At 36.3% G+C, this 24,006-nt stretch overlaps 1 protein-coding gene and 1 pseudogene across 2 annotated transcripts in view; one reads left to right on the top strand and one right to left on the bottom strand.

Moving 5' to 3' along the window:
- LOC117090787 (ovostatin-like) overlaps nucleotides 1-24,006 on the bottom strand; it is a 123,555-nt gene that overhangs the window by 36,891 nt on the left and 62,658 nt on the right. For both annotated transcript variants that reach the window (XM_033223390.1, XM_033223389.1), the window contains exons 5-10: nucleotides 21,442-21,462; nucleotides 20,697-20,865; nucleotides 19,911-19,995; nucleotides 10,911-11,028; nucleotides 9,943-10,057; nucleotides 7,322-7,431 (exon numbers count right to left, since the gene is read on the bottom strand). In XM_033223390.1, the coding sequence (XP_033079281.1) occupies nucleotides 7,322-7,431; nucleotides 9,943-10,057; nucleotides 10,911-11,028; nucleotides 19,911-19,995; nucleotides 20,697-20,865; nucleotides 21,442-21,462 (618 nt within the window). The remainder of the gene's footprint in view (nucleotides 1-7,321; nucleotides 7,432-9,942; nucleotides 10,058-10,910; nucleotides 11,029-19,910; nucleotides 19,996-20,696; nucleotides 20,866-21,441; nucleotides 21,463-24,006) is intronic.
- On the top strand, nucleotides 1,566-3,959 carry LOC117090790 (annotated as a pseudogene).

Genomic DNA, 24,006 nt, shown 5'->3' on the forward strand with positions numbered 1-24,006 from the left:
CTCTGAAGTCTTGAACTTTGTAGGGGATATTTAAAAAGCAGATAGTACCTCTATTCTGGCAATTAAGCTTACCCTTCAAAAGTGCTCCCTAGCAATACTGAGCCATGTGTTTGATGACCCTTATGACACAACACATGGCCAGATAAACCATTTTTAATTTCCAGTAATGCAGCTACTATAGTGACTCACTCTATCACAGAGAAACCAGCCCCTTTTCCAACAGTAGAACAGGAATGACTTGTTTCTCCTGGCACATCTCCTGGAAGTGATCAGAACATTCACCATTGTGAAATGGTCAAAAATCCAAAAGATACCACTTTATACAACTATAGTTTTGAACTAAAACATTTTATTGTTTGAGACTCACATCTGTTTATAGCTCCCATTGGTCTCCCTAAAATGATCAAGGAAATAAGAGCTCTTATACACGAGTTTTCAAGAACTAATTCCTTCAAATGCTAATGAAGAGGGTGTGTCCAGGCAGGACACTGTACCTGCATTACAATATACTAATAACAGACTACTTTGTCCACGGGGATGCCTGATTCATGTAGGTACCACCTATCCCCTACCACCCTGATAAATTATTACAAATTTCCTACAGAGGAGAGCTGGCTTTCCCAGCTCTCCTCTATAGGAAAAGATGTCTTGGAGTTCTTGATTATAGGATAAGATAATACGATACCTTGAAGTGTCAAAAAGCTTTGAGAGGGAATGGGAAGGAGCTGGGCCTTAATGACTAGGCTAGGGCTTAGGTTCACACACACACACACACACACACACACCTCTCAACCATGTCTTATGCTAGAGAAGACAGAAATAAAACCCTTGAGTTAATCTGGAGCATGATTGACTGGCAGATTTTAGGGGATTATTGCTAATTTTTTAGATGGGATAATAGGATTTAGGTAATCTTTTTAAAAACATCTCAAATAACCCTTCATTGAGAATCACTATTCTAAGAGTGGCAAAATTCTAATTTATCACCTTTAAACTTATTAGCCAATACATTTTGCCATTTGGCAATGTCTGCAAACACTTTGGGCTATCACAAATAGGAAGCGGATGGTGCTACTAGCGTTTAGTAGGTAGAGACCTGGGATGTTGCTAAACTCTTACCATGCACAGGGTAGCCCCCACAGCAAAGTATTATCTGGCCCAAAATTTCAGTTGTGCCAAGGCTAAGAAAGAATGATTTAGACAAACAATGCATCTAAATAATTATTGTCAATGTCTGCTAACATCTCAGTAGGAGAGGAAGAGTGCTTTCTGTGAAAAGTACATGACACTACCTATACTATATTCTTGCCTACTGTACCCACCAAAAATGAACTTGAATCTGATCAAGCTTCTGAACCTCTCTACTGGTTTATAGGAAACACAGGAGACTGAAAGTAGTTGCTTCTGGGGAAGTATTCACAAAATGAAGGGATTAGAGGGGAGAGGTGCTCATTGTTCTTCATATTTTAATGTATAGTGTTATTTTTCTTGCTAATATATGTGTTGTCTGCAATTTAAAAATTACTTATTTTCTTTCCCGGTCGTGGTAGCTTTGACAGAGCATAATGGCGGCAACCACGTCTGCAGAGGTGCTGGCGACCTTGTTGGAAAAGCAACAGTTTTATCAGCTTCTGAAGAACCTGATCAATCCAAGCTGTATGATGGGGAGACAAGCAGAGGAAATCTATGAAAATATCCCAGGATCCTCATCCAAGGGTGAGGGCTGCAGCCTGTACTACACTTGGACAGATGGCTACAGATTTTACACCTAATTTCCAAAAGAAATTTCATGAAATGGTGATTGCAGCTCTGTTATGTACCATGGAAAATCAAGGTAATCAGCGTGTGTAATCACATGCAGCTTCTGCTCTTATTATTTTTATTAAAGATGCCCCAAATCATTCCTAGTTCTGTATTTGGACAGTATGGTGAAAAATCTACATTCTATCTTGGTGATTAAACTTCAAGAGTTGATTCAGAATGGAACTAAGTTGGCCCTGGAATAACTTGCGGCAACCATTGCATGGGCTGCAGATACAATAGAAGAAAATTTTTATGTTATGTTATGACATATAAAATTTATATGTTATGACATATCCATGCCCTCATTAAAGCACATCGTTGAGCTTGCTGTTGAGAAGGAACTCAAGCTTCTGAGAGGAAAAACTATTGAGTACATTAGCCATATTGGTCTTGCTGTTGGGAAGAAAAAATCTATGTAAGATGCATTAAATGTGATGCAGCTGTTGTTGAAGACACAATCAGACTTAAATAATTGGAAGATAATGGCCCTCAGACCTCTTACATGGTTTCAGCATGGGAAAGAATATGTCAGATTCTTGGAAAAGATTTTCAACAGTTCCTTCCACTGGTTATTGAGCCTCTTATTAAAACTGCTTCAGCTAAACCTGATGTTGCTCTCTTAGACACACAGGATGTGGAGAATATGAGTGATGATGATGGCTGGCAATATGTAAATCTTGGAGACCAATAGGGTTTTGGAATTAAAACTTCAGGCCTTGAAGCAAAAACAACTGCTAGCCAGATGTTGGTTTACTCTGCTAAGGAGTTAAGGGAAGGGTTTGTGGACTATACACAACAAGTTGTGAAGCTGATGCTTCCTTTACTGAAATTGTATTTCCACGACAATGTTCGAGTGGCAGCAGCAGAGTCCATGCCTTTTCTCCTGGAATGTGCAAGAATCTGTGGCCACAGTATCTTGCACAGATGTGGCAATTCATATGTAACCCCTTAATCAAGGCCATTGATACTGAAACAGATACATACGTGCTCTCAGAAATAATGAATTATTTTGCAAAGTTCATTGACGTTATGGGACATGGTTGCTTTAATGATGAATACTTGGAAGAACTGGGAGGAATATTGAGAGCAAAATTTGAAGGGCACTTTACCAAGAATTGCAACAGGTGAAAAGACAGGAAGAAAACTATGATCAAAAGGCTGAGATGTCTCTGTAAGATGAGGATGAATCTGATGTTTATATTCTGACCAAAGTATCAGATATCTTGCACACATTATTTAGTACTTATAAGGAAAAGATTTTACCATGATTTGAACAACCACTTCCAGGAATTGTAAATCTAATTTGTTCAACTAGGCCATGGCTAGACAGACAGCGTGGATTGTGCACATTTGATGACATCATAGAGCACTGCAGTCCAACTTCATTTAAAAATATAGAATATTTTCAGTGACCAATGCTACTAAATATGCGAGATAACAACTCCGAAGTCAGGCAAGCTGCTGCTTATGGCCTGTCATGGCACAGTTTGGTGGAGATGATTATTGTTCTTTATGTTCACAAGCTGTTCCACTGCTGGTAAAAGTTATTAAATGTGCAAATTCCAAAACCAAAAGAAATGTCATTGCTACAGAGAACTGTATCTTTGCAATAGGGAAGATTTTGATGTTTAAGCCTAACTGTGTAAATGTAGATGAAGGTCTTCCACTCTGGTTATCATGGCTTCCATTGCATGAAGATAAAGAGGAAGCTATTCAGACTTTGAGTTTTCTCTGTGACCTAATTGAAAGTAACTACCCAGTTGTAATTGGTCCAAGTAATTCCAATCTTCCCAAAATAATCAGAGTAATTGCAGAAGAAAAAAATTAATGGGACTATTAACTATGAAGATCCCTGTGCCAAATGCCTAGCTGATGCCATGCGTCAGGTACAGACTCCCGAAGATTTATGGTTGGAATGTGTATCCCAACTTGATGATGAACAGCAGGAAGCCTTACAGGAGTTGCTAAATTTTGCTTGAAGCACTTTAACATGACTTGAATATTATCTACCATAAAAGTAACTACAAATAAGTGTTGTGAATGGATTTTATTATAAATCAGTGAACTGTTTTCTCCCTGCTAAGCTGTTTATAGTTCTTCCCCATGTTTCCCCAGACTCAGTCAATGTTCGTCCTCTGTTTATCTTGCATGTTTTATCTCTTAAACACAGACCTTGGTGATAACCTTTGCTTTAGGCTGTCTTAAAATGTTTGTCACCCTTCCCCTAGTTGATGTGAAGTATATAAATTGTTGCTATTTGTTTGAACTATTACTGATGCTAGCCAAGCAGTATACTTGATGGGAAAATGTCAGGCTATCACGTTATGCTAAGAGCTCATGAAAATAAGACAGAATTTCCAGGACAAACATTTTTGGAATTGTGAGTGAAGGATATAGTGGCAGGCTTGTCCCTCCTTGATCAATACTCTTGATATTTGTGGTGATGGGAGGATGCTGGAACTAGAAGAGAGTTTTGAGATATTGCAGAGGATGTGGAATGTATATAAACTTTTCCATAATGTACTCCTGGGAACTGGGTGGGACATATCTATATTCTAGTTCCCCAGGTGTCCGACTGAAAGTTAGAGAACTTTTAAGTTTCCTTAGCCAGACTGGTCTCTATTTTTTTTAAGTTATCCAGGACTCCAAGAACCATAGTTACTGAAAACGGAGTCCTGATTCATCTAACATTGGTAGCATGTAACAGTGTTTGACAAATAGTAAAGTAATCAATATTCTTAGGAGTCAGTGTTGTATGTTTCAGCAGAGTATTATTTTGTATATGTATGCCATTTCCCCCCTGCAAAGCAGTTCAACAAAAAGAGCAGCTCTGATTATAGGGCTTAAATTGATTTATATTTTGAATAATTTCCTAATAGATTCTACAGTAGCACTGAAGAGCATTCTATTGTAAAAGTCAGAGGAAAGCAAATGTAATTTTCTTTGAACATGAAAAAGAAAGCAACTTTGAGAGTGGTCATTTAGCAGTAGATGTGCATTATTATGAGAAAACAGTTCCATACATTCAGGGTTAATTATATTAATTGGAATGTCGGTCTTTAATGTCTAGCTTATTGTAGGGTAGAAAAGAGCTTTCTACTCAACTAATCATTAATCATTGATCCAAAACTTAAATACATCTATCATTTCCTAGGGCTATTGTGAGTACTGTATATGTATTTAGCAAATGTTTAAGACCTAGTAAGTGCTCAATAAATTGTAGCTGTTACTGCAAAAGAAAAAATTACTTAAAAAAAAAAAAAATTCCACCATAAACACACATAGTAGAGAAGAAAACTTAAAACTCAAGTAATTCTTAGGTAAAAATAAAAATAAAAATAATGAAATCATCAAAAATGATTTTAATTGAACTTGAAAATTGTTAAGATGGTAAATTTGATATGTGCATTTTTTCATAATTTAAAAAAATAAAAATAGTATAGAAAAACACCTGTGAGGGGGAAAGTAGTATTTAGGAAAAATTGTATAAATTTGCAAACATGGAAGTTTAACGTAAGTGTTTATAACAAGATGATAGGGAAAAAAAACCAGAAGAGGTAGAAGAAAAAATATAATAAAAATAAATGACGAAATGAAAATCATTTAAAACAACATTAAAAATAGGCCGGGCGCGGTGGCTCAAGCCTGTAATCCCAGCACTTTGGGAGGCCGAGACGGGCGGATCACGAGGTCAGGAGATAGAGACCATCCTGGCTAATATGGTGAAACCCCGTCTCTACTAAAACATACAAAAAGCTAGCCGGGCGACGTGGCGGGCGCCTGTAATCCCAGCTGCTCGGGAGGCTGAGGCAGGAGAATGGCGTAAACCCGGGAGGCGGAGCTTGCAGTGAGCTGAGATCCGGCCACTGCACTCCAGCCCGGGCGATAGAGAGAGACTCCGTCTCAAAAAAAAAAAAAAACAACAACATTAAAAATAAAGATAATTAACAAATCCAAAATCTAATGGGAAAAAAACACAAGCACAACTAGTAATAAAAAAGGGGAAATAAATTATGATAGATTTATTTTTTCAAATCATAAGTGAACATATTTTTATGCCGTCTATTTTAAAACCTAAATTTAATAAGAAACAGCTAGATATAGAAACTAACACATTATAGGAAATTCTTACTAAACTAAAAAAGGAAAAATTTTTGACTTGATAAAGTATATCTCACAAAATTCTACAGTTACTTAGTAGGTTTATGGACTCAATTTTAAAAAGCATTCCCCAAAATATGCAAAATACAACCAGGAAGTCTACTATCATCTCTAATATTCAATTTGGAGATCTTTGGCAGTCGAATAAAACAAATTAACTAATAACAAAAACCTCAGAAGATTCAGTTCAGAAAGGAAGCTAAAATATGACACTTTCACACAAAATGCTCTTTACACAGAAAATACTTTTAAATAGCACAGAAAAGATACAGGAGACAAATGGGAACCCAAGAAATGATCTTGGGTAACAAAAACATAAGAGGGAGGAAATGTAGAATTCTCAAGTCTAGATAAAATTATTTTATATTCAGAAAAAATTATATATTCTTTGAAGGTATAATATTTCTCAGTTTTACATATTTAGTAATAGAACATGAAAATATATAAAGCAAAAATTACAACACAAAGAGAAAGATTAGAAAAAATTATGGTAACATTATCCACCACTATTCAGTAAGTGAACATGCATCAGATGCGCCCATTCGCCAAAGTTGTATTTCAATCTAAATTTGTTCATAAAATGACTTCCACTGAAATATGTTTCAACAAGTCCTTTAGGTGATGCTGATGCCGGTTTGAGAACCACTGCTCTGTAAGATGTAAGCCAGTCTACCCACTTTTGTCTTTCTTTTTTAGTGTTCTTGTGTCAACCTAAATATTACTTCCTCAGGGAAACTTTCCATGATCATTTAGTCCAGATTTTAGCAAACTTCTTTCGTAAAGCACCATGGTCTCAGTCTCTTATTTTTTTGTTGTTTTTTTAAATAATCTTTAAAAAATGTTAAAAACCACTCATTGTTCACTGGCTGTACAAGGCAGGCCTCTGTTGGATTTGCCTACAGGCTGTGGTTTGCCGATTCCTGATGCAGGGTAGTTAAATGGTCAGTATTTCACTGATATAGCACCTATCACAACTACAATAAAGAATTATTTATAAAATTATCTGTTTAATGTTTATTATCTCTGTTACACTATCAACTCCATAAAAGCAGTAATAATAGTGCTTCTCTACATCACCATTTTATTCCTAATACTGATGTAGACCATATAATTTATTGTCCAAACTTGGATATTTTGAGAGTGAAGTGGGATACTATTAACAGTTACAACTTGACAAAAAACATATACATCAGGACAGAACTGTGAAAATCAACAGTGTAGGTCACCCTACAGTGCTTAGCACAGAGATTCCTATGTAGTAATTTCTTAGGGAATAGCTGTTGGAAGATTAATAGATAAATGAAGGAACAAATGAATGAATGAATACGGTATGTAAAAAAATGATTGATTCTCTTACCTGACCAAAATAAGGGAGTCCCTGTTTGTAGGACACATCCATATTCTCAAAACTAATCTTCACCACTGATGAGTCTATGTATATGTACTTGGAGCCTGTAAGCTGTACACCTGCAGTCAGTTAATATTATTGAGAAAATGTCACTTCCAAAAACAGCCAAACAGAGCTTCTGAAAATAAAACACAAAAGCTCACCATTCCTTCTAATAGTTTCCCTTCCCTTTCCTAAGCAGTTTTAATATATAGATACTTCTTCAGATGTCTTTTATAAAGAAAGTTAATCAAGATGGCACAAAATGCTTCTACCAACTGGTGTTGCTGCTTTTCATAAAATACTCAATTCACTTACCATTCCTTCATGATGGATTAGTAAATGTTGATTTCTCCTTATTCCTAAGTAATTAACAACATTTCTTTCACTCTCTGCTTGCCTAAAACATATGCTTTAATTTATTAATAGTAAGAATTATAATATATGTATATCATTAAAAATGGTAATGCTTAAAGAAGCAAATACAAATTACCAAACATCAGATATCCCCAAGACAACCAAAATTAACATTTTAGGCTTTTTCCTACAAGTTCAATTTACCTTTATATTTATCATATATATTAATATGTTTGAGATTATGTGTGTGTATATGTGTACATGCACATATACACTCAATATGTGCAAAAGTATATGTGGTTTTACATGTTTTTATCATTATGTTATAAGGTTTTGGCAAAAATCTTATAAAAACTTATATTTTTATGGCCACATAATTCTCATAAAAATATATACATATGTTATCATTTAGTAAGCCCTTTCTCCCTTCCTCCTTTTTCTCTCTCTCTCGTCCCTCCCTCCCTCCCTTCCTTCCTTCCTTCCCTCCTTCCTTTCTCCCTTTCTTTCTTTCTTTTCTTTCTTTTTCTTTATTTTCTTTCACTTTCTGTTGCCCAGGCTGGAGTGTAGTGGTGCAATCATGGCTCACTGCAGCCCCAACCTCCTGGGCTCAAGTGATCCTCCCACCTCAGCCTCCTGAGTAGCTGGGACTATAGCTACATGACACAACACCCAGCTAATTTTGTATTTTTTGTAGAGACGGGGTCTCACTATGTTGCCTAGGATGGTCTCAAACTCCTAGGCTCAAACAATTCTCCTGCTTCAGCCTCCCCAAGTGCTGGGGTTACTGGTGTGAGTCACTGTGCCTGGCTATTATTTTATTATTTATTTAGTTCAGTATGACAAATATATTTAACTATCAATTAAACATTTGTTTAATACTTGAATTTCCTCTGAATATGACAGAAATCTCTAAAACTTTGAATACTGATATAAGTACATTAGCAATTTAATACTTCATGAACAGAAATTTTGCTGAAATATCAGTTATATATGCATAAGTTTAAAAAGACTATATTAACAGAAAGAAAGTGGTCAGCACAGAGAAAAGTATTTCAAGGAATAAGACTTAGCATTCTGTGCTTAAGGGGGAAGGGTTATTAGGTCCAGGATACACAAATTAGTCATTAGAAATATTTTTGGTCTGGCCCACTGGTTCACGCCTGTAATCCCTTCACTTTGGGAGGCAGAGGTGGGTGGATCACCTGAGGTCAGGAGTTTGAGACTAGCCTGGCCAACATGATGAAATCCCGTCTCTACTAAAAATACAAAAAATTAGTCGGTCGTGGTGGTGGGCACCTGTAATCCCAGCTACTCAGGAGGCTGAGGTGGAAGAATTACTTGAACCTGGTAGACAGAGGTTGCAGTGAGCTGAGATTGTGGCAGTGCACTCCAACCTGGGCAACAAGAGTGAAATAGAAAGAAAGAAAGAAAGAAAGAAGAGAGAGAGAGAGAGAGAGAGAGAGGAGGGAGGGAGGGAGGGAGGAAGGAAGGAAGGAAAGAAAAGAGGGGAAAGAAAGAAAAAGAAAGAAAGAGAAAGAAAAAAGAAAGAAAGAGAAAGAAAGAAAGAAAGAGAAAGAAAAAAAGAAAGAAAAAGAAAGAAAGAAAGAAAAGGGGAAAGAAAAAAGAAAGAAAGAAAGAAAGAAAGAAAGAAGGAAGGAAAGAAGGAAAGAAGGAAAAAGAGGGAAAAAGAAGGAAAGAAAGAAAGAAAGAAAAATATTTTCCTGGTTATGAGATAAAGATATTTCACTGGATTTATTTTCAGATGCTTAGTAAAATATTCTCCCCATACTATTTTACTTCCCGTGTTCGAATTCTATGCTCACCAAAAAAATTTTATCATCAACAACTACATGTCTTGATTATATTTATTTGTGGAATGATTAAGGAAAAGGGATATGCTTATATCTAAAACCAGATACTCTATATCTAAAACCTAATACTTTATATATAAATACTAATACTTTATATCTAAAACCAAAACCAAAAACTAAATCCAAAAATTGGCATTCTTACTTCCATTTTACTCTTATTTGAACTTAATACTTGACCATCCATCAACAGGTGTGTAAAAAGTTTGGTTGATGTATGAAACATTCAGAATTCAAATCATATGAACCCAATGAAAAGCCCTCGGGGAAAAAATGACTGTATTAACATTGTGTAGTTGGCAACCAGGTAACAATTCGAATGAGACAGTGATATCCATTGGGATCTGACTTCTTAGAGAGCATTACCTGTTTCATCTTCTGTAACAAGAGCATGCACTTCGAGGAAACTCCAGTATCCTTCCCGATTTAACTCAAAAGCTTCTGTGTTAATAAACTTGGAGACACAGCCATCTTTCCCCAGCTGAAAAGAACAATAAAAGAAAAGTTAAATTTTAAAAGAAGACTGTAAGAAATAGCTATAATAGGGAAAATGTGTAACCTCACTGAAGCAACTTCAAGAATATTGTATTACCCAAGTTTTAGTTTTATAAAATAATCCATTGTGCTTCTATAATTATATTTGCAGTTCATATATTATGGATTTACCTATAATTACATTTGAATTTTTAATAAATATTAACTCTTACAATATTGTGTTTTAAAAATCTCTTCATGGTGACATTATTTTGTTAATATACAAGATAATAAACACATCCGTCACTAGTCACATGTATTCACACATGATAGATCTTTTAGGAAATTCCTCCTTTGTCAGTTTGGAAAAGTTGATTCTTCTCTTTAGTGGTTAAGAACCCTGACTGATAGAGCTCCCATCTGGAGCTCCTATATACACTTATTTCGAATGAGGATAGATTGAGAGGAAAATAATTATGCATCTAACACTCTCGAATACACAGAAACATCATCATATCTCCCTGACTAAATCCACAAAGTAAAAAACAAAGACAGGACATATGTTCCCAGAAAATTGATAAGGTGTAGATTTTGATATGAAACCAAATCCATTTTTAATTAACAATTGAAATTTACTACTCAGTTTCTGATACTATAATTTGCTTTTTGTCAGTCAATAGAAAATGAAAATTAGCATGACATAAGAGGAATATAAAATTTACAAATAGGAATAGAAATATAGAATAAAAGTATGTATTTTTAACTGTAAAAAGGGAAACAAGAAGAAAGGAAGGTAAATGGAAGGTGAGGATAAAAGGTTAATGCAAACTTATTTATAATTTTGCAGATATACCTCTTACCTGAATGGTAAAATTTTTACAGAGTGAACTGATAAGACGACTACATGAATGATAAGCAGTAGGTTCTCTGCACACACTAAGTTGGACCTTCCCGTCCACAGGTTCACCATAGGTATATCTAATGGAAGAATACAGCAACAATACAATTACAGAGGTCAAGGTCATTTTAAATCTGTATAAGGTTTTGAAACTTTTATTTAGTAGCTGAAACCAGCACTGTAACAACATTTAAATAGCTAGTTACCATAAATTTTATTTTCTAGAGGAAATCTAAAACAATGGTACTGACTAAAATTGAGTTGAATGCTTTAGGCAAAGATGTATTTTAAATAAAAAGGTTGAAATAGACATGTAGAAGTCATATATCTAAATCACTAAAATACAATGTAAACAAAAAAACTAATAGTAAAGGAAAAAATACATCAGTCATTATTTCATTAAAAATAGTATTTTTTACATACTGACAGCAATGGAGTATTAAAAAACAAAAAATAAAATAAAATAACATTTAGTTTTTTAGTTTTTTGCTTTTAAACTGCTATAATGAGCATATTTTTATGGTTTTTACTTTTAAAATGTAAATTATATTTATTTATTTTTTATAAATGTCATTTTAAGACGTTAGATTTTGGAGTCATTTCCTTCTTTTGTTTGTTTTGTTTTGGAAAGGAAGAAGAAAACTGCTTATTTTTATTTTTTTTTTAAATTATGCTTTAAGTTCTGGGGTACATGTGCAGAATGAGCAGATTTGTTACATAGGTATACACGTGCCATGGTGGTTTGCTGCACCCATCAACCCGTCATCTACATTAGGTATTTCTCTTAATGCTATCCCTCCCCTTGCCCCCCAACCCCTGACAGGCCCCAGTGTGTGATGTTCCCCTCCCTGTGCCTATATGTTCTCATTGTTCAACTCCCATTTATGAGTGAGAACATGTGGTGTTCGGTTTTCTGTCCTTGTGATAGTTTGCAGAGAATGATGGTTTCCAGTTTCATCCATGTTCCTGCAAAGCACATGAAATCATTCTTTTTTATGGCTGCATAGTATTCCATGGTGTATATGTGCCACATTTTCTTTACCCAGTCTAACATTGATGGGCATTTGGGTTGGTTCCAAGTCTTTGCTATTGTGAATAGTGCTGCAATAAATGTACGTGTGCAGGTGCCCTTATATTAGAATGATTTATAATCCTTTTGGTGTATACCCATTAATGCTGGGTCAAATGGTATTTCTGGTTCTAGATTCTTGAGGAACGGCCACATTGTCTTCCACAGTGGTTGAACTAATTTACACTCCCACCAATGCTTTTTCACAAAGTGCTCCTATTTCTCCACATCCTCTCCAGCATCTGTTGTTTCCTGACTTTTTAATGATCACCATTTTAACTGACATGAGATGGTATCTCATTGTGGTTTTGATTTGGATTTCTCTAATGACCAGTGATGATGAGTTTTCTCTCATATGTTTGTTGGCCATATAAATGTCTTCTTTTAAGTGTCTGTTCATATCCTTTACCCACTTTTTGATGGGGTTGTTTGCTTTTTCTTGTAAATTTGTTTAAGTTCCTTATAGATTCTGGATGTTAGCCCTTTGTCAGATGGATAGATTGCAAAATTTTTCTCCCACTCTGTAGGTTGTCTGTTCACTCTGATGATAGTTTGTTTTGCTGTGCAGAAGTTTTTTAGTTTAATTAGATCCCATTAGTCAATTCTGGCTTTTGTTGCAATTGCTTTTGGTGTTTTAGTCATAAAGTCTTTGCCCATGCCTATGTCCTGAATGGTATTGCCTAGGTTTTGTTCCAGAGTTTTTATGGTTTTAGGTTTTACGTTTAAGTCTTTAATCCATCTTGAGTTAATTTTTGTATAAGATGTAAGGAAGGGGTCCAGTTTCAGTTTTCTGCATATGGTTAGCCAGTTTTCCCAACACCATTTATTAAATAGAGAATCCTTTCCCCATTGCTTGTTTTCACCAGGTTTGTCAAAGATCAAATTGTTGCAGATGTGTGGTGTTGTTTCTAAGGCCACTGCTCTGTTCCATTGGTCTACATATCTGTTCTGGTACCAGTACCATGTTGTTTTGGTTACTGTAGTCTTGTAATATAGTTTGAAGTCAGGAAGCATGATATGTGAGGCCTCCAGCTTTGTTTTTTTTTTTTTTTTTTAGACAGAGTCTCACTCTGTTGCTCTGTTGCCAGGCTGGAGTGCAGTGGTATAATCTCGGCTCACTGCAAACTCCATCTCCCAGGTTTAAACAATTCTCCTGCCTCAGCCTCCCAAGTAGCTGGGACTACAGGTGCACACCACCATGCCAGGCTAATTTTTGTATTTTTAGTAGAGACAGCGTTTCACCATGTTGGCCAGGATAATCTCAAACTCTTGACGTCAGGTGATCCACCCACCTCAGCCTCCCAAAGTACTAGGATTAAAGGTGCAAGCCGCCATGCCTGACCCTCCAACTTTGCTTCTTTTTTTTTTTTTTTTGCTTAGGATTGTCTTGACCATATGGCTCTTTTTTGGTTACATATAAAATTTAAAGTAGTTTTTTTCTAATTCTGTGAAGAAAGTCAGTGTTAGCTTGATGGGAATAGCATTGTATCTATAAGTTACTTTGGGCAGTATGACCACTTTCACGATGTTGATTCTTCCTATCCATGAGCATGGAATGTCTTTCCATTTGTTTGTGTCCTCTCTTATTTCCTTCAGCAGTGGTTTGTAGTTCTCCTTGAAGAGGTCCTTTGCATCCCTTGTAAGTTGTATTCCTAAGTATTTTATTCTCTTTGTAGAAATTGTGAATGACAGTTTACTCATGATTTGGCTCTCTATTTGTCTATTATTGGTGTATAGGAATACTTGTGATTTTTGCACGTTGATTTTGTATCCTGAGACTTTGCTAAAGTTGCTTATCAGCTTAAGGAGTTTTTGGGTTGAGATGATGGGGTTTTCTAAATATACAATCATGTCATCTGCAAACAGAGACAATTTGACTTCCTCTCTTCTTATTTGAATACCCTTTATTTCTTTCTCTTGCCTCATTGCCCTGGCGAGAGCTTCATAATACTATGTTGAATAGAAGTGGTGAAAGAGGGCATCCTTGTCTTGTGCCAGCTTTTAAAAGGAATGCTTCCAGCTTTTGCCCATTCAGTGTGATATTGGCTGTGGGTTTGTCAGAAATAGCTCTTATTATTTTGAGATACGTTCCATCAATACCTAGTATATATAGAGTTTTTAGCATGAAGGAGTGTTGAATTTTATCAAAGGCCTTTTCTTCATCTATTGAGATAAATCGTGTGGTTTTTGTCATTGGTTTTGTTTACGTGATGGATTGCATTTATTGATTTGCATATGTTGAACCAGCCTTGACTCCCAGGGATGAAGTTGATTTGATCATGGTGGATAAGCTTTTTGATGTGCTGCTGGATTCTGTTTGCCAGTATTTTATTGAGGATTTTTGCATCGATGTTCATCAGGGATATTGGCCTGAGATTTTCTTTTTGTGTGTGTGTCTCTGCCAGTTTTCGGTATCGGGATGATGCTGGCCTCATAAAATGAGTTAAGGAGGAGTCCCTCTTTTTCCATTGTTTGGAATAGTTTCAGAAGGAATGGTAGCAGCTCCTCTCTGAACCTCTCATAGAATTCAGCTGTGACTCTGTCTAGTCCTGAATTTTTTTGGTTGGTAGGCTATTAATTACTGCCTCAAATTCAGAACTTATTATTGGTCTATTCAGGGATTCAACTTCTTCCTGGTTTAGTCTTGAGAGGGTGTATGTATCCAAGAATTTATCCATTTCTTCTAGATTTTCTAGTCTATTTGCATAGAGGTGTTTATAGTATTCTCTGATGGTAGTTTGTATTTCTGTGGGAGGAGTGGTGATATCCCCTTTACCATTTTTTATTGCATCTATTTGATTCTTCTCTCTTTTCTTCTTTATTAGTCTTGCTAGCAGTCTATTTTGTTGATTTTTTCAAAAAATCAGCTCCTGGATTCATTGATTTTTCAAAGGGTTTTTTATATCTCTATCTCCTTCAGTTCTGCTCTGATCTTAGTTATTTCTTGTCTTCTGCTAGACTTTGAATGTGTTTACTCTTGCTTCTCTAGTTCTTTTAATTGTATGTTAGGGTGTTGATTTTAGATCTTTCCCACTTTTGCCTGTGGGCATTTAGTGCAATAAATTTCCCTCTAAACACTCCTTTAGCTGTGTTCCAGAGATTCTGTTACGTTGTGTCTTTGTTCTCAGTGGTTTCAAAGAACTTCTTTATTTCTGTCTTAATTTCGTTGGGTACCCAGTAGTCATTCAGGAGCAGGTTGTTCAGTTTCCATGCAGCTGTGTGGTTTTGAGTGAGATTCTTAATCCTGAGTTCCAATTTGATTGCACTGTGGTCTGATAGACTGTTTGTTATGATTTCCATTATTTTGCATTTGCTAAGGAGTGCTTTACTTCCAATTATGTGGCCAATTTTAGAATAAGTGTGATGTGGTGCTGACAAGAATGTATATTCTGTTGATTTGGGCTGGAGAGTTCTGTAGATGTCTATTAGGTTCACTTGGTCCAGAGCTGATTTCAAGTCCTGAATATCTTTGTTAATTTTCTGTCTCGTTAATCTGTCTAATATTGACAGTGGGGTGTTAAAGTCTCCTGCTATTATTGTGTGGGAATCTAAGTCTCTTTGGTCTTTAAGAATTTGCTTTATGAATCTGGATGCTCCTGTATTGGGTGCATATATATTCAGGATAGTTAGCTCTTCTTGTTGCATTGATCTCGTTACCATTATATAATGCCCTTCTTTGTCTTTTTTGATCTTTGTTGGTTTAAAGTCTGTTTTATCAGAGACTAGGATTGCAAACCCTGCTTTTTTTTTTTTTTCCATTTGCTTGGTAAATCTTCCTCCTTCCCTTTATTTTGAGACTATGGGTGTCTTTGCACATGAGATAGGTCACCTGAATACAGCACTCTGATGGGTCATCCAATTTGCCAGTCTGTGTCTTTTAATTGGGGGCACTTAATCCATTTACATTAAAGGTTAATATTGTTATGTGTGAATTTGATCCTGTCATTATGATTGATGCCAGCTGGTTATTTTGCCCATTAGTTGATGCAGTTTCTTCATAGTGTTGATGGTCTTTATATTTTGGTTTGTTTTTGCAGTGGCTGGTATCAGTTGTTCCTTTCCATGTTTAGTGCTTCTTTCAGGAGCTCTTGTTAAGGCAGGCCTGGTGGTAACAAAATCCCTCAGCATTTGCTTGTCTGTAAAGGATTTTATTTCTCCTTCACTTATGAAGCTCGAAATTCTGGGTTAAAAATTCTTTCCTTTAAGAATGTTGAATATTGGCCCCCACTCTCTTCTGGCTTGCAGGGTTTCTCCAGAGATATCCACTGTTAGTCTGATGAGCTTCCCTTTGGGGTTAATCAGAACTTTCTCTCTGGCTGCCCTTAACATTTTTTCCTTCATTTCAACCTTGGTGAATCTGACGATTATGTGTCTTGGGGTTGCTCTTCTCGAGGAGTATCTGTGTGGTGTTCTCTGCCTTTCCTAAATTTGAATGTTGGCCTGTCCTGCTATGTTGGGGAAGTTCTCCTGGATAATATCCTGAAGTCTGTTTTCCAACTTGGTTCCACTCTCCCCATCACTTTCAGGTACACCAATCAAACGTACGTTTGGTCTTTTCAGGTAGTCCCATATTTCTTGGAGGCTTTGCTCGTTCCTTTTCATTCCTTTTTCTCTAATCTTGTCTTCAAGCTTTATTTCATTAAGTTGATCTTCAATCTCTGATATCCTTTTATCCATTTGATCAATTTGGCTATTGATACTTGTGTATGCTTCATGAAGTTTTCATGCTGTGTTTTTCAGCTCCAATAGGTCATTTCTGTTTTCTAAACTGGTTATTCTAGTTAGCAATTCTTCTAACCTTTTATCAAGGTTCTTAGCTTCCCTGCATTGGGTTAGAACATGCTCCTTTAGCTCAGAGGAGTTTGTTATTACCCACCTTCTGAAGCCTACTTCTGTCAATTCGTCAAGCTCATTCTCTGTCCTGTTTTGTTCCCTTGCTGGCGAGGAGTTGTGATACCTAGGCAAACAGGGTTTGGAGTGGACCCCCAGCAAACTCCAGCAGACCTGCAGAAGAGGGGCCTGACTGTTTGAAGGAGTTTCTGTCCTCTTGAAGCTGTCTACATGAAATTAATAATTCTGTGACAATTTCAATAGACAGTCTTCCATGTGAGCTGCCTTTTGATTTTGAGGTTTGGAGAGATGTTCAAAAAATAAGAAAATCTTGCTTTTTCTCCTCTCCTCTTTAGAGGAGAAGAGGCATTCTGCTTTACGGAATTTTCAGCCTTTTTGTGCTGGTTTTTCCTCATCTTCATGGATTTCTTTCTTTCTTTTTTTTTTTTTTTTTGAGACGGAGTTTTGCTCTTGTTGCCCAGGCTGGAGTGCAATGGCACAATCTCGGCTCACTGCAACCTCCACCTCCCAGATTCAAGCAATTCTCCTGTCTCAGCCTCCCGAGTAGCTGGGATTACATGCGTGTGCCACCACCCCCAGATAATTTTGTATTTTTAGCAGTGACGGGGTTTCTCCATGTTTGTCAGGCTGGTCTCAAACACCCGACCTCAGGTTATCCACCTGCCTCAGTCTCCCAAAGTGCTGGGATTACAGACATGAGCCACCACTCCTGGCTATCTTTGTGGATTTATCTACCTTTAGTCTTTGCTGTTGGTGACCGTCAGATGGAATTTTTGTGTGGTTGTCCTTTTTGTTGACGTTGATGCTGATGTTATTGCTTTCTGTTTGTTGGGTTTCCTTCTTACAGTCAGGTCCCTCTTTTGCAGGTCTGCTGGAGTTTGCTGGGGGTCCACTCCAGACCCTGTTTGCCTGGGTATCACCAGCAGAGGCTACAGAACAGCAAAAATTGCTGCCTGCTCCTTTCTCTGGAAGCTTTGTCCCAGAGGGGCACCCGCCAGATGCCAGCCAGAGTTCTCCTGTACGAGGTGTCTGTTGACCCCTGCTGGGAGATGTCTTCCTGTCAGGAGGCACGGGTCCCTGACGCACTTGAGGAGGCAGTCTGTCCCTTAGCAGAACTTGAGCATTGTGCTGGGAGATCCGCTGCTCTCTTCAGAGCCAGCAGGCAGGAACATTTAAGTCTGCTGAAGCTGCTCCCACAGCTGCTTCTTCCCCCAGGTACATGGGAGTTTTATCTACAAGCCCCTGACTGAAGCTGCTTCCTTTCTTTCAGAGATGCTGTGCCCAGAGAGGAGGAATCTAGAGAGGTAGTTTGGCTACAGCAGCTTTGCAGCTCCGCGGTGGGCTCCAATTATATTTATTTTTAATTACATGGAAGTACACAAATATTTGTTCATTGTTAAAAAATTTAAATAGGTAGAAAGAGCAAAGAACAAAATTGCTTGTAAGGAATAACAGTAGATTCTTCTGGGCTGCATTTTATGACAATTTCTCAATTTCATCTTCCAAATTACTAATTCTCTCTTCAGCATCATCCATCCTTCTAGTCAGCCTTTCTACACATATATTTTTAAATTAATAATATGCTTAATTCCAAGGTCTTTAATTATTTTTAAAGTTACACTATTGACTCATATCTGAGTATATAAATTTTACTTATTTCTAAATTTTTTTCGGATTGATGTTCAACAGTTTTCTCAGGTATATATTGCTTTTCAAAAAAAATTTGTTTAATACCTTGATTTCAAGTCTTTAGACTCTTCAACCATTTAGTGATTCATGCTTATGTTTTGGGATTCCCAGCTGGCTTGTCCTAGAGTGCTTTATTTCAATTATGCAATACTTCTCCAGTAAAAATGACACAGGAGCCAACACACAGCCACTGTGATAGGGAAGTACCTAGATATTTGGGCTTTGGGGATTTCTGTTACTCAGGGGATTTTCCAGCAACGCTGGGAATTCCCTGCCTCTATGATCCAACTACAATGAGACATTTCAGTCTCTGCCTTTTCTGTATTCTCCCATTCCAACTCTGGAGGTGAAGCACAAGGTAGTGACATCAAAAAGTTAGCCATGTTTCTTGACTCTTACAGACTTCCAGCCTAAAGTAGACACAGGAAGGAGGACAGGTAAAGCTTTCACCTTAAAGTTTGGCATGGAATTTTAGATTACTGCAATGAAGCTCTCCTAATAACTAGAAATTACCAGGTCACTTTTCATTTTTAATTATGCAAAATTAAAAGGAAAAGTAGTACACATGAGTCAGGGAAAGAATGAATCCTCACATGAGGTCTGAGGAGACAAAGTTTTATGTTTGCACCCTGGCTGTCTTTGCTGGTTAGATAAACTCTGTGAATGTTGCTTAACTTAGTGACAAGAAGAGGGGAAAACAACCTGACCTGCTTCACTGCTACTCCTGCCACACATTAATCCTCACTATTTGCCCCTAAGTCCCTGTCTACCCTTAGTATCCTCCATACTGTGCCCCGCCATTACCCTAAAGCCACTTGTAACTCTTATAGCAGTTTTCTCCATGATACATCGTGAGCTTCAGTTTTCTTTTATAATCATGTAATACATAAAGATTGAATTGAGAAATCATCATAAACAGAACATATTGTCCAGTGGAAATTTCTGGGAGATGGAACGTTCTATGTTTTATGTCTATGCTCTCCAATTCAGTGGCCACTAGTCACATGTGACAGCTTGAAATGTGGCTAGCACAACTGAATATTTAATTTTAATTAAAACTTAAATAACCACATATGGTCAGTGGCTACTGTATTGGCTGGTGCAAAATAATATGTTATGATGTAAAAAAGATAGTAGTCAGTTGTCTTAAACCGTTGCATAAAACCACGTGTCATAACATGCATTAAAATAATTATAGATGCATGGAAGAATTCATAAAATCAGCAAAATAATTTCATACCATGTTTTTCCCTTACCTTCTATACATTTATATTTTACTTCTTTTTAGTCATCTATCCCATTCTAATATCTTTCTGTGAATGCATTATTCTATTATATACAGTTTCAACTTACAAGGCACAGACATTCACTTTGAATTCAGAGTCCACAACTAAGATATTTTCTGGTGCATCCACAGTCATTTGAAATTTGGGTAACACTGCCAGTAAAAAAAAAAAAGTATATATTATATTATAATGTATATATTATATATTATTAACAGAACTATTATTAACATAAATACATATTAACATAAATACATTCATACAAAACAATTGTTTCTCCTTTACAAACCATCGACCTTTGCTTATGTTTGCCATTAATAAACAGTGTGAGGAAGACACTGAAGTGCATAAGACTGGATTTTGGAATTGGATAGAAAAATGTGTATTTTGAATTCCAAATTCATCACTTTTCAGGTGTTAAACTTCGGAAAGTGTTTCTCAATATCTTCATCTTTAAAAAAGTAATAATGATACTACAATAAAAATTTTATGAAGATTTTAGGAGAAAATATGAAGGGACTAATGGCTAACATATGACTAATGTTAATTCCATTCTTTTCATAAGAAGTGCTTTACATCCCAGAAACTATCATACAAAATAGAATTCAGATACTACAAAAGGAAGATAGAATAGATAGCCTAGATCAACAGAGAATTACAGGAAGATTATGGGCTGAACTAGGAGATAAAAATCAGAGTAGATGGAGAACCCTAAAATAGTAACAGAGGACAAGGAAAGAGGAAAGGAAGAGACACTCACTTGAGAATTTGTTATTTAACAATCCTGCCCTTGCAAAATTGAAAAGATTTTGTAATTTTTTACTAATAGGTAATATTTTCATTGCTATTTATTTACCATATTCTTCCACAGAGAAGGAGTGATATGTTTTCTTCTCATTGAGCATCTCCACGGTGATACTATACCATCCAAGGATGGGCTCCGAGATTAACTGGAAGGAAAGTTGTAGAATTCCTCCCACAGACTCCTCATTCACCCACTGTTGTATTCGGTTGCCTTCTGGATCCTAAGAATAAGAAAGTGTATTTTTGCATGCTGGATGTTTTTATTCATTATGAAGTTTCAGCAAGGTGCTTCCTACTTAGGTTTCTAACCTACTTAAGATTCAAAACATGAGTGTGTCCTCACATTCCCCAAGGAGTCTTGGTTACTCTCCTATCTGGGGTCACATAGGTGCATGTTGTAACACTTAGTATATTTTAGAGCTAGCTGTGATTTTTTTACATTTATTTTCTGTGTCAATCTCTGATTTCTTAAAGGCGGGCCATATTTTATCCCCAGTGCATAAAACATTAAGTACAAATTTATATACATTCAACAACTAAGCATTACATTAAATACAGTCATAGTTGCCCATTGTCTATATTATTATTATCTATATTAATGGGTGCATGCTAATATGAATCACATGGTGGTAGGGGTGGAAACCTATTTCTGTCCTCTTGAGGCTGTCTACATGAAATTAATAATTCTGTGACAATTTAAATAGACAGTCTTCCCTGTGAACTGCCTTTTGATTTTGAGGTTTGGAGAGATGTTCAAAAAAATGAGAAAACAATTCTTCAACTAGTAGTTATCTTACCTGAAGGGTGATCACTGGATACTGAAATAAAAATAAAAATAATGTTATTATATGAACTCAAGGGTTTTTTCCTAGATGAGTGAAGAGGTTAATTATAAATCTATTATTAAGCAAAGAAACAAGCACATTTAGGACAACCCAAACAAATATTGATTTCTAATTGAAAGTTTGAATATCTGTTGATTATACTGAGACTCATCTGCCTAGTTTTCAAGAATTTTCATTTACTTCTCTCTCTTTCACAACACACACCCTGCAGTCTCAGTAAGCAACCCTGCCCTTGGGTCTTTCCAACACAATAAAAATGCCCTCTTAGATGAATAATAACTTCCTTATCGACAAATTCGTGGTCAGTCTTCACTCTGACAGTTGCAATGTTTTACACTGCTGGTTGCCTCTTTTTGAAATGCTTCAATTTTTATTTCTGTATCTAGCACTAATTTTTTTTTGTCTTAGATTATTGACCATTCCTATACTCCACCATTTCCTTATCAGACAAGTAAATAAATGTAGACATTTGCCCAAGTTTCCCTTGCAGAGTCTCCTCTCCTTCATCCTTCTCCTTCCACCTCTTTGTATCTCCTCTCAGTTCTCTCCATGTTTGCCACTCTTGCCCCCTTTAAACCTATAGTCAACAGTTTGACTTTCATCCCTTAGTGTTTTCTCTCAGGACCTTAAAACTAACGAGTTGAAATTAAAGACTGCCAGGCCAGAAGCCCTCATGTGAATAGGCTGATGAGAATTTTAAAAATGAGTACGTAGGGTCCTTTGCCCACTCCCCAAGTTGCTAAGTGTTCCTTCCCACTAATTGCAGCATTCATTCACTAATAAAACATAATGTGTCTGGAGACAGGAATAGGATTCATAAACCTTGTCCAGAATTCTTGTAACTGAGAAGTAGAACAGTTGAATTAAGGGCCTCACTTGTTATTCTAAATTCATGGAATTGAATCTCGATGAAATATTGAGATGGTATTGAAGAAATACTGCTGCATCATTAACTCAAGCATTAAGAGAGGTAGAGCTTCTCATGAGATTTCCTCATAGGAAGAAAAAGAATATATTACCCAAAGGTGCCATGGGAAGACGTTAACCATTTGGATGAGATTCTAATAATGAGAAATGAACGTAGAGTACTGTCCCTTTTTGTTTGCTATTTGCAATATTTCCAATGCAGATGGCTTCAACTGTGTTCAACAAATTGAGTTTTTATTACTTAATTTGTCTTTTTTTATTAGTTTTTTTTTTTTTTAACTGATCTTGGTCTATTTCAAAAAACTAGTGAGCAAGAACCTAATAAAACCACATTTTCATTGTTCTAAGCTGCTTGATTTTTTTCCAAAAACAATTATTAAAATGAGGCTGATTCTGCTCTAGCCACTAAGGACCATCTGCACTAAATCTCGTATAAACCAGTCAAGAATCAATACGACAACTCCTTCATGTCCCCTTTTGGTTCATACTACCTCTCCCTAAAAAGAGGGCCTCTTTTTAGAAGACAAGTAGTTCCAGGTCTTAAGATAAGTTTCAAGAAAGATCTGAAACTTCTTGATGTAAATGAAACTTTCTGGAAAAAATATGTTTGAATATTCTACAAAACACTGACCTAAAGGAAAAGAAAGCCACCATCAGTAATGAAATTGCAGAAAATGAAAGAAAAGACTGATGTAAGATTTGGGCAGAAGAAACTAGGTATATGCTCTATATCTTGGCTCATTTGATAATGACCCAAGTTGCATCATTACTATATTTTGATTATGTAGTCAAATTTATTACAAATGCCCAAATCTCATAGGCCAGCCATGCATTGAATCTATTTATTTAAATGGAATACTGAACCGGATAATATCCAGCAATTAGAAATACTAGCTTGGAAAGATAAAACCACATGATCTCTTAGCTGCCATCATTTTTGGAACTGCTACATCAATTTCCATCTCTATACATAAACACATGCAGTTTGCTGTGCCATGGAAACTCCATGCCATAAACATTTGGTACAAATGTCTTCTTATCTATGACCCATATTTGAAGGATCAGTCCATTAATCCTGTTGTTCTTATGCAAATGTAGTTATTGTCAAGCAGGGAGTTGGATAATCATGTTTGGCCTAATTGATGATAATAAGTCAACAATGGGGGGTGAGAACTAACAAGGAAGTTACGATACTGTTACAGCTGCTTTCATTATCAAGGAGCCCTTTACTTCCCCATGGTGCTTCCAATCGAGGATGATTGTCAAAGGATTGCAGTAGAAATTCTCACTGCTTTGGTTAAATAAAGGAGTGGCATTCTTAGAAATAGAAGCTTCAACCATGAACCAAGGAGAACAGGAAGCACACGCTATCTTATAGAAGTGATTTTGGATTTAGATTAATACAAGGTCTTTGGGGCACTAAAAATTAGATTCCTGCTCTGGAAATTAAAATTAAGCAACAATCTAGTGAATGTAGCATAACTATAGAAGATGGGGAAAGGAGGTGAATTAAAAGTGATGACGTCTTAAATATGTTAAGGATGAAGTACAATCGGGAGGAAGGAAAAGGCAGTAACAGAGAAACCATCT

This window comes from Trachypithecus francoisi, unplaced genomic scaffold, assembly GCF_009764315.1.
Source record: "Trachypithecus francoisi isolate TF-2019V2 unplaced genomic scaffold, Tfra_2.0 Lachesis_group11, whole genome shotgun sequence".
Taxonomy (NCBI): domain Eukaryota; kingdom Metazoa; phylum Chordata; class Mammalia; order Primates; family Cercopithecidae; genus Trachypithecus; species Trachypithecus francoisi.